The 16,876-nt window shown below is 35.0% G+C and overlaps 1 protein-coding gene across 5 annotated transcripts in view; it reads right to left on the bottom strand.

The window, feature by feature from the left end:
* The window catches only part of ERBB4 (erb-b2 receptor tyrosine kinase 4), a 1,202,488-nt gene that overhangs the window by 326,852 nt on the left and 858,760 nt on the right, over nt 1-16,876 (bottom strand). For all 5 annotated transcript variants that reach the window (XM_003925582.4, XM_074399075.1, XM_074399073.1 and 2 more), the window contains exon 12: nt 16,242-16,441. In XM_003925582.4, the coding sequence (XP_003925631.1) occupies nt 16,242-16,441 (200 nt within the window). The remainder of the gene's footprint in view (nt 1-16,241; nt 16,442-16,876) is intronic.

Here is a 16,876-nt window from a genome sequence, read left to right as displayed (position 1 = left end):
GTGGGTAGAGTCACAGAGAGTGTAAACTGCCCAAAGCCACAAGTGTAAGGTTAAAACCCAATACTGTCTAGTATCTATCACTCAGTGGAGATGAAAATGTGAACTCTATACTCTGCCTTCTTTGACATCACTTGAAAGGGAGGTTGGCCTGGTGAGAGTAGAAGTCTACGCTTTCCTCTCCTTTGCAGGTTTGAATGAAGTTTGTTTGTTTGCTTGTTTGTTTTGGCATTGTTTTAAATTTATTTCTTTTTTTGTGGTGTTTGGCTGGGGTAGAGCAGTTATTGTCTAAAAGATTTCTATTTGTTTACCTGCTCCTTTCCAGATTCTTTGGGTAGAAAGAACAGGCTCAGTTGGGTCTTTTTTGATTTGCATTTGTTGGTGTTTCTGAGTTGCCAGTGTCTTCATCTCAAATCTGGGATATATGCAGCAAAAAGAAACTCAGAGAACTCACCTCTGCATTGTTCTTTGGGTTCCAAGGTCCCACACCTGTCTGCCTCTTCTGTCCACCTTTCAGAGTCTTCTTTTAACATCCAGGGTTTTGATTTGTACTTAGCAGGGGGAAGAGGTAGAAGTATGTCTCTTCCATCTTCCCAGAAGCAAAACCCAGTATACATCTTTAGTTTATTACAGCCTGTTTTCTTTCTTTCTTTCTTTTTCTTTTTTTGACAGAGTTTTGCTCTTGTTACCCAGCTGGAGTGCAATGGCAAGGTCTCGGCTCACCGTAACCTTCGCCTCCTGGGTTCAGGCAATTCTCCTGCCTCAGCCTCCTAAGTAGCTGGGATTACAGGCATGTGCCACCATGCTCAGCTAATTTTTTTTTTTGTATTTTTAGTAGAGACGGAGTTTCACCATGTTGACCAAGAGGGTCTCGATCTCTTGACCTCGTGATCCACCTGCCTCAGCCTCCCAAAGTGCTGGGATTAAAGGCCTGAGCCACCGTGCCCGGCCAGCCTATTTTCAATTTAGACTCTACCACATCACATCTATTCTAAGGATCTTAAAATAGGATGCCTTTATTTATTCATTCCTTATCTTTGAGCTACTGTCATACATTTTACTTTCTCATGTTATTCACTCCACATTACATTGTTACTATTTTCTATTTAGCATGACGTTGTATTTGAAGACAATTAAATAATAAGATGAAAATATTACATATTTACCCAGATAGTTACCATTTCTGGTGATCCTTAGTCTATGTACAGATCCATATTTCCATCTGGTATTATTTCCTTCTGTCTGAAGGACTTTGTTTAATATTTCTTATAGTGCAGTTGTCTCTCTGGTATTTATAGTGTTGCTTTCCTCTCTGGTATTTTCTGTGAACTCTAGCTGCCTTATTCCGCCTGTATTCCTAGCTCTGTCGTCTCAACTTGGAGTTCTTGGGACTCTCCCTGGGATCTCCCTCACTATACTGGTGGCTTAAAATCTCTGTCAAGGCAGTTAGCCAGAGCCGTCATAAAGCTTACCTCATTTATTTATTCAGTCTTAGGAATCACTTTCCCTTGTGATCTGCTCTCCAGCCTCTTGCAAACTACTATTTCATCTATTTTGTCCTTTTTTAAATTGTTTCATGAGGGAGCGTAAATTTGATCCATCCCTTTTGTTATTTCATCTTGGTGAGAAGTAGACATCTTATATTCACTTTTAACAATGCAAAGTGAGATTACTTGCTGTTTCTTGTTTATACACAAAGCTTTTCACATAACATTTCTCCAAAATGCTCCAAAAAAGTTTCTAAGCATGCACTAAACTTCATTGAAAACTATGTATTCTTCTATTCTGTTTTAAGTAATTAACTTTATAGTCATTTCAAATAATAGATAATGAGAATTTTTAAAGATAATTTGAAAGAGCAGAGACTAAATGGAATGTTTTCCTGTGTAGACAGAATTGACCCTATGCTCAAATATATTATAAATTATTTTAGGTAACTCATAGTTTACAAGCTTTACTTAATTGTGGTTTTCTCCATGTCTTAATGATTTATTAAAATTAAATATCATTATATTATAACTATATTTCATCTTATCATATCTAGACTCTCTTCTCCTGAAAAGTTGAATTATTTGATGTTTTACTTGGAAATGGCTAATCAACAGTAACAGTTTACCTGTTATATTAATTTTGAACTAGTAGCAATAGTACTTACTTCTTTCTGATTTAGTCATAATACAGAGAAAGTGGTCTCTCTCACTACACAACAGAAATGTCAGCATAAATGGAATCTATGTTTCTTTGAGACAGAGTTTTGCTCTGTTGTCCAGCCTGGAGTGCAGTGGTGTGATATCGGCTCACTGTAGCCTTGACCTCCTGTGCTGAAGTGATTCCACCGTAGCCTTTCAAGTAGCTTGGACTAGAGGTATGCACCACCACATCTGGCTAATTTTTGGTGGGGGAGTTGGGTAGAGATGCAGTTTCACTATGTTGCCTGTGCTGGTCTCAAGCTCAAGAAATTTTCCTATCTCTGCCTCCCAAAGTGCTGGTATTACAGGCATGAATGATTGCATCCAGCCAGAAATAGAATCTTAACATAGGTCTTATATAAGCAGTTCCCTAAAAGTAGAATATAAATGACTTCCTACTAATTTGTAAAGATGTAAAGAGTAAAAAGATAGTTTAATCAAACTAAGTAAATATAAATGGGTGTTCTATGTAATAAAGTTAAAAAGTAGCAAAGTTCAATTATATTTATGATAATTAAGTTACCATACACATTTTATAATCATTTAGACATTTTAAGGTTATTAAGTATCTTGTTTTCTGACATATATTTATATACAGTGTTTACATACTCTTGCTATTAGGATAAACATGATCATCAGAGGAAATTCTGAAGATAGAAAGTTGTATTATGAGAACAACTTGTAAATACAAGTAAAGAATGTTTAAAATTATACTGGATAGTGTCATGAGTCTCTCAGTCAGTATTGATCATTTTGTTTCCATTTTATACATTTTATATATTTTATATTTTTTGTTTATCAAGTTCTATCTCAGGCCTTCAATTACAGATAATTTTATGTATGTATATAATATATATACACTATAGTGGCTGGGCACAGTGGCTCATGCCTATAATCTCAGCACTTTGAGAGGCCAAGGAAGGCATATCATGAGGTTAGGAGTTCAAGACCAGCCTGACCAACATGGTGAAACCCCGTCTCTACTAAAAATACAACAACAACAACAACAAAATTTGCTGGGCATGGTTGCATGCATCTATAGTCACAACTACTTGGGAGGCTGAGGCAGGACAATCACTTGAACTCAGGAAGTGGAGGTTGCAGTGAGCCGAGATAGGCCCACTGCACTCTAGTCTGGTGACAGAGCAAGATTCCATCTCAAAAAAAAAAAAAAAAAAAAAAATATATATATATATATACACACACACACACATATATATTTAAATGAAATGTGTTATATAATAGATATTACACATACATTATATAAATGTAATGTATACATTCAGTGCTAAGTGAATTTAGAATATAGCAGTCATCTCAATTTAGTGTCCTAACTTAACTCAGTTTCTTTCTTGAGGACGTTGACAAGGTCACAAGTATTCCCTTGGCACTGTCCATTTTATGATATTCCATAAACTTTTGGGGCCATTTCTTTTACCATATCACATTATTTATTTTCAGGTTTGCTATCTTCTCCCTCTTGTCTCTTCCCCCTCCCTCTGCTAAAGGTGACAGAACTTTACAGTATGTGGAAGGATAAAGACTGACTGCTTTGATTTTTCATTATATGCTTTGACGTTAATTGGAGAGGAAGCTTTAGTGTCACTCAAAATCTAACCTTTCTTCTGCTGTCTAATGCCTCCCTGAGTTTTTATCAGATACCCAATTTCAGAGCAGTTTTGGATTATGGAAACAGTATCTATTGGAAGAAATCAATAATAAACAGGAAACTATTTTCTTCTCATTCTTTCCAAACCAATAGATGATCGAAGTGAAGGTTGGTTGATCATTTTTTCCAGAGTGAAACCAAAAGAAGTATCTCCAGACAGCATAGAACAAAAGGCCAAGGAAGCTACTTCTCTGAAATTCTTAAGAGAAAGGAAATTTTCGATCAGCACCAAGAATTCAACAGCCCTCTGACTTCCCGCAGTGATAGTCATGAGTGTAGGAGTGGAAGGGCTTTTCAATGGCTTACAGGTCAAAAGGCCATTATAAACCTCTCTAAAGAGACTTTAGCAATGTAGTTATTAGGCAACCTTTAACTTCCTCTGTGTTTCCTCTGGAAGCTGCAAAATAGATTTTTCTTTATCTCATCTGAATTGTAGCTGTCTGTTAAAAATTTGGAGAGATAATAATGTGCTTAGTATTTTGACCTTTACTGAGAACACTGAACCTGCTTTAACTAAAATAGAGGGAAGCTTAAAATAATGGATTGCTACAGTGTTGCATGTGAAAGTAAATGGATTATCTAAAAAATATTGAAATGCATTTGGACAGGTATTGTTCATCATTTTTTTAAAGCTGAAAAATACCGTTTAATGGTCATTATAGCTCAGGTTTTGTGATTAGACATAGATTTAAATCCTTACTCTATAATGAACCATGTAGTCTTGGGGAATTACTTACATGCTACTTATCGTTAAAGTGAATAGTAACATCTTCTCAGGGTTGTGATGAAGATTACACATCAAATTAGTAGAATTTTTAATGCACGGTCTAAGACGTTAAGTAAATACTCAATACATGTACTCAAGAGGAATGTGAAGGCATAAAAGCATATCCCTGTGTTAACTTTAAAAAATATTTATTAAGAAACCACTTACTTTATGGTAGCTCTTGTTACCATAAAGCTGAGGATATAACTGAAACATGAAATAGAATATGTATTTTGCTACCTTATGGAGCTTACAGCTAATTAGAAAAACAGGGCTGGGTGTGGTGGGTTATGCCTGTAATCCCAGCACTCTGGGAGGCTGAGGTGGGCGGATCACCTGGTGTCAGGAGTTCAAGACCAGCCTGACCAATATGATGAAACTCCATCTCTACTAAAATATAAAAATTAGCCAGGTCTGGTGGCGGGGCACCACTACTCCAGCCTGGGTGACAAAGTGAGACTCTGTCTCAAAAAAAAAAAAAGAAAAAGAAAACAGGCTGCATATAATTCTATATACGTCTATAAATTTATATGTGTGTGTGTGTGCATATATATATATATATATATATATATGCACACACACACACAATACGAAAAGTAAAACAGTTTGCATATGTTACGTATATACAAAATTCATAAATGTATTTTGTATTTACATTTATTTTATATATGTATTTACATACATACATAAAATTGTATGCAGCCTGTTTTACTTTTTTTTTTTTTTTTTTGAGACATAGTCTCACTTTGTCACTCAGGCTGGAGTGCAATGGTGTGAACTCGGCTCACTGAAACCTCCACCTCCCAGGTTCAGTATACACATACACATATGTGTGTGTGTGTGTGTGTGTGTGTGTGTGTGTGTATTACAGACTGCTGAGAGAATATAGCAGTTGTCTTAACTTAGTGGGTAAATGGCATTAGGTCAGCCCACAAAAGAAGGGACATTAAAGCAGAGATAAGAAAGTAAGTAGGAATTCTTAAGGCAAAGGGGTGGTGGAAACTGGCAAATTGTAACTCTAGCCAAGAGAATCTGAGGAAGGAATCATATTAGGAGTCTCAGAAAACAGACTGAAATGGGCAGCATATGGGAAAGTGGTACCCTCTAAACTAGTGAGATGGAAAGGGGACAGATTGTATAGGAGCTAGTGGCCATTTTCAGGATTTTGTGTTTTGTCCAAAGATCTGCTGGAAACTGTTGAAAGGTTCTAAGCAGAAGAGTAAAGGACCTCCTGTTTCAAAAAATGTCACTTCAATTTCTTTGATAGGATTGACTTGAAGACATATTTGAATAGATGGTGACAAGAAGACAATAGTGACAATAGAGATAGGCATATGGTCCAAATAGGGTCAATCTGTACTGAAGACGATAGGTAACACTTTTTAATCTGCATTCACAAACTCATAAACTTGTGAATGCTCTTAGCATATGCCTGCCAGGGCTAGTCACCTTAATGAAGAATGAGAAATTGCCCAAGAGGAAAGCGAGTCAACCAAATAGAGGACTGAGCCCTGGTGATGCTCTTTAAACTCCTGGATCCAATTGTGACAGAAAAGACATTCTTTGGACTTCTCATTTCTGTGAGTTAATATGATCTCTTTACAACTGAAGTAATTTGCATCGGACTTGTGTCACTAAAAGAATATTGAAATAATTTCCTATTCCTGCTGTAATGAATTACTACAAACTTCATTGCTTAAAACCACCTACATTTAGTCTGTCATAGTTCTGGAATTCAGAAGTCCAAAATGATTCTTAAGGGGCTAGAATCAAGGTGGCAGCAAGGATGAGTCCTTGTGAAATCTCCAGGAGAGACTCTGTTCCTTGCCTCTTGTAGCTTTTGAAGACCCCCTTTGGCATTGGGTTGTAGTGACATTGCTCCAACCTTTGCTTCCATGATCACATCACCTTTTCCTTTGCTGTAGTCAAAAATCCTTCTTAATTCCTCTTAAAAAGACACATGTAATTATATTTGTAACCCACTCAAATAACTTTGAGATAATCATTCTATTTTAACATCTGCTAAGTCCTTTTTACCACATAAGGTAATGTTCACAGCAAGCAAATAGAAGACTGAGCCCTGGTGATGTTCTGAAGATTTAACTGCAGTCATCCTTATGGGGCCATCATTCAGTCTATTGTAAGCACTAAACTGCCTGGCAATAGCTCTGTGAGTAGGCAAGGATAGACACGTGTAAAGTGGGATGACATTATATGACATTGTAAAAAATTATAATGGGTTAACAAAGAAGTTGGGAAAGCAGCAGTGGAGAAGGAAGTGCAGAGACACACCTATTTTCAATGTTGAATGGTTAAATAGATGCTACACAAATTATTGTTAAGTCTTATATACCCTAGTTTCTCTACATCTCTGACATGGGTGGAACTGGGGCAGGAAATCCTGATACAAGGAGATGAGAGGCAATAGTGACAGAAGAAATAAAATTTTAGAAAGTCTTGAAAGTTTGATTAGAAAATTGAGCACAATCTAAAATACCTCTCAGAAAGAACATAAGTGTAAAAAAGTAAAATGAATACAAAAGTATTTTGTTGAAACTCTAAAGTAAATAAAATTTGACAGTACAATACATATTATACTATAATTATTTAATTACTGTATAAACTATAATTAAATATTCCCTTTATTTTACTGAATATGTTATTGTTAGTAAATGCAAAAATACCCCATTATTTGTAGAATGTTCTTTAAAGTTAGCTCTTTATCTTTGTCTCCCAGAACTATTACTAAATATATGGTTTCAAGCTATTCAATTGTGAATTTTCCGACAAGGGAACACAGCTTCAGAAGAGAAAACGAATGGCTAGGATCACGTATTCTTAAATACATATTTTTTTGACTATAGAATGATGGGGAAATAATATGGGGTATGACAGCATAGAGTTTCCCAAAGGATTTCCCATAGGCACCTGTCTCAGAATAATCTGCTTTGTATTAAAAATGCAGAATCTCAGGTTTCCCATCATACTGTCTATGTTAGTTTCATAGAAATAGTGTAAGAAACTGCCATAAACTAGGCATCTTAAGAAAACAGAAATGTATTCTCTCACAGTTCTAGAGGTCAGAATTCCAAAATCCAGGTGCTCGCAGGCTAGTTTCTTCTTGGGGCCTCTGAGGGAGAATGTTCTGTGGCCCTCCCCTGGCTTCTGGCAGTTGTCAGCAATTTTTGGTGTTCTGGGCTTGCCTCTATATCCCTCTAGTCATCACTTCTTCTTTTGCACAGCTGTCTTTCGTCTGAGTTGATGTATGTCTTCACATGACATTCCTGTTTGTGTGTGTCCATCTATGTGTCTCTTCTCTTCTTCTTAGAAGGACACTAGTCATTGGATGAAGGACCTACCCTGCTCCAGTATCAGCTCATCTGAACTTAATTTTAACTGCATGTGCAAATACCCAATTTCCAAATATAGTCACATACATAGGTACCAGGGGTCAGGACTTCAGCATCTCTTAGAGGGGACACAATTCGACTCACAACACTATCCAAATAAGAATCTGTGGAGAACAGGAGCCCAACTTTTGCATTTTTAATAATTATAAGTTTTGCTTTAAATTTTTGCAACCACTGATATAGAGGTAAGTCAGGTTAAAATATCACTCACCATGTGTAATGAAAACTGGAGCCTGCAGAAATCCTGGCTTTTATTGTTAAGAGATCATTCTCTCAGAATGTCTAGATTACAAAATAGAAGGGGTATCATTTCTGTAGCTAATTGGCAACAGTAACTGCTTATTATCCTTTTGATAAGAACATAAAGAACATTTTGTAGCATTGTTAGTAATTAGACAGTGTGCTGCTTCAAATACAATCACAAAATCATACTTGAATGCTTTCTTATTTTTAAAAAAGAACAGCGTATTGATGTCTTACTCTAGTAATTTTAAAAGGAAATTCTTAAAAGTGTAATTAAGATTTTCTATTTTCTGATTACTCGTAAGAATAGTGACTTCACTGTATTCAAAGTTACACACTTTATGATTCATACCAAACTATGGTTAAATAAAATGTGTGGCAGAGTTCAATAATTTCCCAGACTACCAGACCCAGAGGATGATTCCTCTAACTTGGTAGGCTGCATTTGGTAAAAGCACATTTACTCAAGATAGCATGGGATGGGTTAGGAGTGCACAAATCAAGTGAAAGTATAGGACCAAGAGAAAGTAAGAAAATCTGCCACTTTAGTAATATTTTCTTAAAAGCAGGTAAATCTTAATTTTTAATCAAAATATATTTTCCATAATATGTAACATATTGGAAGTGATGACAGTATAAAGTCTGTATATTTTATAGAAATCCATCATTTCTTATGATGTTAAAGTAAAACGCTTACTTCTATATTTTGTTGTTTCTATCAGTTACCAGAGAAAAACAAATAAAATACATTAAGAAAACTGTTTTATTCTCCACTGTGTAAGAAAAACATCTCCCAATGGTTGATGTTTTCCTCGCAAATTTTTAATTCACCACTTTAATAAGGTAAATTTTTCTTCTACATAAAAAAGGAAGCTCTTAATATTTATCTTTCCTTTTTTATTCCCAAATAAGGCAATTTTTTTTTCATGAAGTAAAATTACTAACAATGCCACAAAATGTTCTCTATGTTCTTATCAAAAGGAAAATAAGCAGTTACTTACTGTTGCTTCTGCTCCCCGCTTATTAACTCTTTGGCCTGCTTCAACTCTGGACAAACAGTGACTCATAAAATTGGATGATGTTATCATCCAGAGAGATCAGTTATTAGCAATTAACTATAGCAGTTTTGCAAATTCCCTTTTCTACATTCATGTACAATTGGGTGGATTTTTCTACTGTCAAATTTCAGAAACATCAAAACCACAGATAAATATAAAAATGTGTGCCATTTTTAGCTTCTTTGTGCCAAAAAATATATTCCCCAGCACCAAATATTTTTCCCCTGAGCCATTAATTTAAACTTGATATTTTTTGGAATTTAAAAAAATACTAAGTCTGTTACTTATCATAAAGCCAATTTTAAAATGTTTTAAATTAGAAGAGAAAAAAGATAAATACATTTCAAGAGACTCTCAAATATACACTTTTTATCTGATTACGATTTTGAGATTGTTTTTATATTTTTCAATGTCCAGCCTCCTGTTAATGACACAATAACTAATCTTATTCCTTCCATATCTTCCAATGATTGATGTTTCTCTTGCAAACTTTTAATTCACCACTTTAATAAGGTAAACTTTTTCTTCTGTGTAAAGAAGGAAGCTCTTGATATTTATCTTTCCTTTTTTATTCCCCAAGAAGGCATTTTTTCATGAAGTAAAATTAAATATCTTCACATTGTTTATGTGCATATGTGTCTAATATGTAAACTATTTTTAATAGGAAAATAAAATTTTTAGTAGTAACAATAACAGCTGACACGTGTATAGCACTTCCCCCCCCCCCCCCAGGTTGGACAGGCTGCAGTGCAATGGCATGATCTTAGCTCACTGAAACCTCCACCTCCTGGGTTCAAGTGATTCTCTTGCCTCAGTCTCCCAAGTAGCTGGGATTACAGGTGTGTGCCATAACAGCTGGCTAATTTTTTATTTTAAGTACAGACGGGGTTTTACCATGTTGACCAGGCTGGTCTTGAACTCCTGACCTCAGGTGATCTGACTGTCTTGGCCTCCCAAAGTGCTGGTAATTATAGGCATAAGCTGCCATACTTGGCCATAAATAGCACTTTCTTTGAGCCAGGCATACAATGAGGTGGATACTATTATCAATTCCATTTTACAAATGATAAAACAGAGGTATGGAGACACTAAAATTGTCTCTGTAAAAATCAGATAGCAATGAGTTCTGCTGAGACTAAAACCCAGGTCATTTGGCTTTAGAGTGTGCTCCTGAATAGTATGTTACATAGGGTATACTTCAATAAATCAACCATTTTTCTTATAAAAATGAATCACATTATATGAAATCTTACTGTGTCACCCAGGCTAGAGTGTAGTGGCATGATCTTGGCTCACTGCAACCTCCACCTTCTAGGTTCAAGTAATTCTCCTCCCGAGTAGCTGGGACTACAGGTGCCCACCACCACGTTTGGCTAATTTTTGTATTTTTAGTAGAGATGGGATTTCACCATGTCTGCCAGGCTGGTCTTCGAATTCCTGACCACAGTATATCTGCCCACCTCTGCCTCTCAAAGTGCTGAGATTATAGGCATAAGCCACCATGCCTGGCCAATATTTTCCTTACTTTAAGAGGAATCTCTGTGAAATGAAGAGTCTAGACTTTGAAATTAGACAGACATTGGGTTTAAATCTTTAACATGATTTTAGTAGCTCCCAAACTGGAAATATTATTTAACTTTGTTAACATTTGTATACTCATCTGTAAATGGCAATAATTATACTTTACAAGGTGGTTGTAATACTCAAATTAAACAATATAGGTAGGTTGAGAGACAGAGTCTGGCACCTGTTAGCTGATTTGTTAGCTGATCGGCTAAAGTCAACAAGGAGAGATTAATAAATTATTTTGGATCCATACCGCAATCAGGAACTTTTTAAAAATGCCATGCCAAAAGGTCAAGATGTGTAAAATTTTCAATATTTTTGTAAAGTACTAGAAGGAAAGAACTGTCTAAAAATACAAGATAAAACAATAAAAAAGGGAAAGAACAATCTAACCACTTAATATATAAAAATATGGTTTGATAAATACTGATTTATCTTAAGAAAAATTATTCAAATTACTAGCAAGAAGGGAAGTTATTCCCAACACATTGAAGGAACAAAATTTAATGAATTTAATTTGTTAATAGTTTTTTCAAATTTAGGAGAAAAAGAACAAATCCCAAATTGAAAATAAAAAAAAAAGTTCACAGATAAAGCAATTTACAAGACAAAAAAGATAAATTATATAAATATAAAATACTTTTCTTTTCTTTTCTTTTTTTTTTTTTTTTTTTTTTTGAGACAGAGTCTCACTCTGTCACCCAGGCTGGAGTGCAATGGCGCAATGTCGGCTCACTGCAACCTCCACCTCCCAGGTTCAAGCGATTCTCCTGCCTCAGCCTCCTGAGTAGCTGGGATTACAGGCACGCGCCACCGCGCCCAGCTAATTTTTGTATTTTTAGTAGAGACGGGGTTTCAACTAAAACCAGGCTGGTCTGGAACTCCTGACCTTGTGATCCACCCTCCTCAGCCTCCCAAAGTGCTGGGATTACAGACGTGAGCCACTGCGCCCGGCAATACTTTTCTTTTTTTAGATCATTGAATTAAAAACCATAGATAATATCCAGTAATGTAAAGAGTGGTGAATAATGTTACTATCACACAGTGTTTGGAACAAGGGTAAATTAATTTAGTATTTTTGGAAGATGATGCAGAAATTAGTGAGAAAATTTTTATGCAGCCTCATTTATACAGAAATTCCACATCTAAGTTTTTAGCCTCAGGAAATAATTGTATACTACAAAATGTTTCGTGAGCTAAGATACACGTTATGGCAGTGATAATATAAAAATGGAAAATAATTTGAAATATTAATATGGTACTGGTCCTGCACACTTCTATAAATAGCTTTAAAAAGGATTAAGGAAGGTCAGGAGCAGTGGCTCATGCCTGTAATCTCAGCCCTTTGGGAGGCTGAGGTGGGCAGATCACCTAAGATCAGGAGTTTGAGACCAGCCTGATCAACAGGGAGAAACTCCATCTCTACCAAAAATACAAAATTAGCCGGGCATGGTGGCACATGCCTGTAATCCCAGCTAGCTGGGAGGCTAAGGCAGGAGAATTGCTTGAACCTGGAAGGTGGAGGCTGTGATGAGCCAAGATCAGGCCATTGTACTCCAGCCTGGGCAACAAGGGCAAAACTCCATCTCAAAAAAAAAAAAAAAAAAAGAGGAAGATCTAGATACTGACATGGGAGATGCTTATACTATATTAAGTATAAGACATAGATGGCTGAACGGTATTTAAATAGAAAGGTAAGATCCCATTTATATATGAAAATACATATGTCACTACTCATATATATATGTATATATATAAATATTCATCAGCAAATATATATTTTTATATTTTTATATATTTTTGGATTAGTTTTATTTTGAACAATGGGAAAGGTACCATTATAACTGGAAAAATAAAAACATTTTATATTGAATATATATTAAAAATAAAAGCAAAAATAAAAACATGTTATATTGAATATTAATGAATTTAATTTCTTATTCATGTTGGATTTAACAGTATCTATACAAATATTTTTAAGACTTGAGATGTATAAGTTCAAATATAACTCAGATTCTGAAGGGTTGGTGTAATATTTATCTCTACACTTTATATTTCATTGTTAAAAAACTTATGCTAAAATATTTTAAGAAACTTCAAATGCTTTTATAAAGCTACCTTAAAACTTCTTCCACCCTACACTGTAATTTGGTTACTACCATAACCCCATGAATAACAGAGGCCCAAAATATTCTAGCTTTTCATGATCCAGAGTCTCCCTCAATCTCAATCGCTTCAAATCATAAACTCAGCTTTGAAATTTTTGACTTAAAAGTCAAAATAGTGGCTCTAGCCACTGTTACTCTTTGTAGATGAGTTAACTTTATTTTTTAACTATCATTACTGTTGTAAATCATGTTGAACTCCAAAAAACACCATTACAAATGGAAGATTGTCTTTACATTAAGTTCAGAACAAACCTCCAGGTTTAGATCAGAGTATTTCATGGTGACTGCATATAAATGTAGGTGGGCATGTAAGGGTATATATGTATGAATCTGTTTCTAGGTGTGTATATGCATGTGTGTTGTATGTGGAACTGCATACAGACATGCAGGCTGTATACGCATACATTTATGTTTTCTAGTAGTGAACATGTGTGTAAGCTCATGTACACCTTGTGTGTGTATGATATACAAAGACAGAATATCTAAAAATAAAACATTTACAGTACATTTGAAATGAAGCAAGCATTTAGACATTCCCATTTACAAATAGTACTGGGGGATGATAAGGTTTTAATCATATGTGGGTACCATTGCAGGCTTATTGTGAACATCACAGCACCTCTGAGGTCAAGTTTACAGGGTAATTACATTTCTGAAAATGGAGGCATATGGAATTTTTATGGATCCAGTGTGCTGTGAGACTGAAATCTAAATTTTGGTAAATGAATATCATGCAAAATATACTTATTCTAAGATATTAAAAAAGAAAAATTGGCCGGGCGCGGTGGCTCAAGCCTGTAATCCCAGCACTTTGGGAGGCCGAGGCGGGTGGATCACGAGGTCAAGAGATCGAGACCATCCTGGTCAACATGGTGAAACCTCATCTCTACTAAAAATACAAAAAAAAAAAAAAAATCAGCTGGGCATGGTGGCGCGTGCCTGTAATCCCAGCTACTCAGGAGGCTGAGGCAGGAGAATTGCCTGAACCCAGGAGGCGGAGGTTGCGGTGAGCCGAGATCGCGCCATTGCACTCCAGCCTGGGTAACAAGAGCAAAACTCCGTCTTACAAAAAAAAAAAAAAAAAATTATATACTTGATACTATAGCACCACAAAACTATGTTTCTCATAACTGATTCATTTTTTTCTCAAGCTGCAAAGTCAACTCATGTGTACAGAACAACAACAACAACAACAAAAATGTCTGTGATCTGTAAAGCAGCTATCCTCAATCCAGGAAGCATAACACTAAAAGTTTAAACACATTTTAGATTTTAGCTTATCATTATTATTACAAATTTTCTTTTGGCCAATTGAAATGTTTAGAAGTTTTCAAAAGTTGTGAAATAACATTATATAATTTATTGAAACATCCCTTTTTTCCCATCTTGCTTCCCTACATTAATTTCGGCATTTTTTTCTCCCCATTTGCTTTTTAATTCAAGTATAGAAAAGATATGAAATACAAATTTTTGTAAGATTCATAAACCGATTAAGTGCATCAAAGATGAATGTTTCTCTCTGACTCTTTTATATTTTTCTTTACATTATTTTAAATTCATAGTTACATTTCTGAAAAGTAGTGGTACTAATTTTTTTTAAGGACATGGAAGGAAATAAGAGTATAAGCCTGATTTAGGGAAACATTCATCAATTGGTATTGAAGAAGATTCTGTCTTACTGCCATGAATCATCTACTCTGGGGCATGTACACATATATATTGTAATGTGCAGTAAGAAGCTTAAGTATTAGGGAAAAAGTAAAGCAAATTTTCTTTTAGGAATCAGTAATGTGTAAAACAAGAAAATAAAACAGGCAAAACAAAATAATAAATATTATTCAATATAATATGCATATTTTTATACATAATTGATTTTCTATTTCTTGATTCTTTGTGGAACAGAAGAATGTGTAAGAACTTAAGTTCAAAGCAAGAACCTCATGTTGCAAGAGATCTCCTTTATTTGGAAATATTTTTAAGGATTCAAAACAGCTAAAATATAAGGGAATTCCTCATAAAATATAAGTTATATTTTATGAAGATTGGCAGACTGAGCTGCCTTAAAATATTTCTGGGACAGGATGGGGTATTAATAAATCAATTAACTCACTGACAACTCAATAAACAAATTATGTTGGCCTCTTAAGGGTTTATGACTTTTAAAAAGTCTTCTATTTATACACACACACACACACGCACACAGACACACACACACACACACACACACACACACACACAAACTCAATCATTATTTATGTATACCCTTATGATTGCTTCAATGGAGAGATCAAAGAAGTAAGAAAATACCCTAATAGCAGAATTTTCTAGGGTTCTGTCTTTTAGAATGGATTGATTTTGTGCCCACAACAAGAATATTCATTTGCAAACAGATCATTTGAGTTTGGAGTCTTTTTATTTGGTATTTACCATAATAAGTCAGATGGTTGTACTCATGATAGTGGCACTCAGGATGTAGGAAAGAGTAGTATTCAATAGAAAAACAGGGATAAATCATTGGAGTACCAGTGTATTAGACAGAAATGGCATAGTCATGTGCCTACAAAAGCAGTTTTTGCTTCAGTGTAAATAAAAAATTATTAAATGAATCAATAAGTAGCAAAATAGATGGAAAAAGATAATTACATGTCTACATAAATGCACTTATAAAATAAATTTTCTTTCTGAACAACAGACTGTCTTGAACAGTACACTTCTTGAATAGTTTTTGCACATCAGAAAAATACATCTTCATTTCTCTTACTACCCATAAATGGCAAAACTCTGTTATTCTGTTATCAAACTCACTGAGACCAAACAACAAACAGAGAATTCAATAGGGTGGATCTCCACAAATTGATTGGATCCTTAAAGTTACCTGGGATGCTGATTAAACATTTAAATGCCCAGGTTCCACTTAGACCTACTGAATCCAAATCTCCACAGGAGGATTATTAAGATTAGGTAAGACAACTTGCAAATAAATATGCTACATATTGTAGAAAGTCACTTATTCTGATTATTACATACCATGTTGCCAGTTGTAATAACTACCTTGCTTTTTAAGGGTTAGGATAAGACAGCAACAATTCTGACCTGATGTTTTTTTAATTGTTTGGTCCAAAAAAATGGGAAAAAATAGTTTTCTATGTTTTAAATGTCTGAGTAATGTACTTACTACAGTTTTCAGCTTTTCTATTGTCCCGGATTACTATTCTTTGGTTGATTGTGCTGAAGAGTGTTGTCCAGTTAATGGTATGATAATAACATAGGTTGCTGTTGTCTGTAATATAGATGTTTCCTGCGCTGATTTCCTTCAGAGACTGGAACTGTAGAGAGGTGATGCCCTGTTGCTTGAGGATAAGCAAGGAGAGGCCACTAAGGAGGAGGGAGGGAGAAAATGGAACAATGAAAGCATTCTAGAAGTAAAATAAGGCTGTCACATTTTATTTCAAAAAGAATGTTAATGGAGTCTAAAAGAGGCTGAATCCATAAATCTGTGTTTAGAATGGTATTTGTTTTTACATGCTATATATTATCAGTTTTTAAAGTAATAATTTGACCTCCCAAAGTAAAATGTCCTTTGCTTGCATACGTATTGGCAGTATATCTCTATTTCTGTGTATATATTTACCACTGAAATGTCTGGTCACTATCTTCCCACCCCAAGTCTTAACTTTATGTTGTTCAATGATGAAATCCTGTATTAAGAGTAAGGGCATGTTTATAAAACGAATGTTCATCTACTCAAAGTAAGACATTAATTCTTCTTTAACTGTGTAATAGATTTAGACACACTTTCAGAGGGTAGAT

This window comes from Saimiri boliviensis, chromosome 5 (assembly GCF_048565385.1).
Source record: "Saimiri boliviensis isolate mSaiBol1 chromosome 5, mSaiBol1.pri, whole genome shotgun sequence".
Lineage (NCBI taxonomy): Eukaryota > Metazoa > Chordata > Mammalia > Primates > Cebidae > Saimiri > Saimiri boliviensis.
Note: the sequence above shows the minus strand (reverse complement) of the source record. Positions and strands in the feature narration are given on the sequence as shown.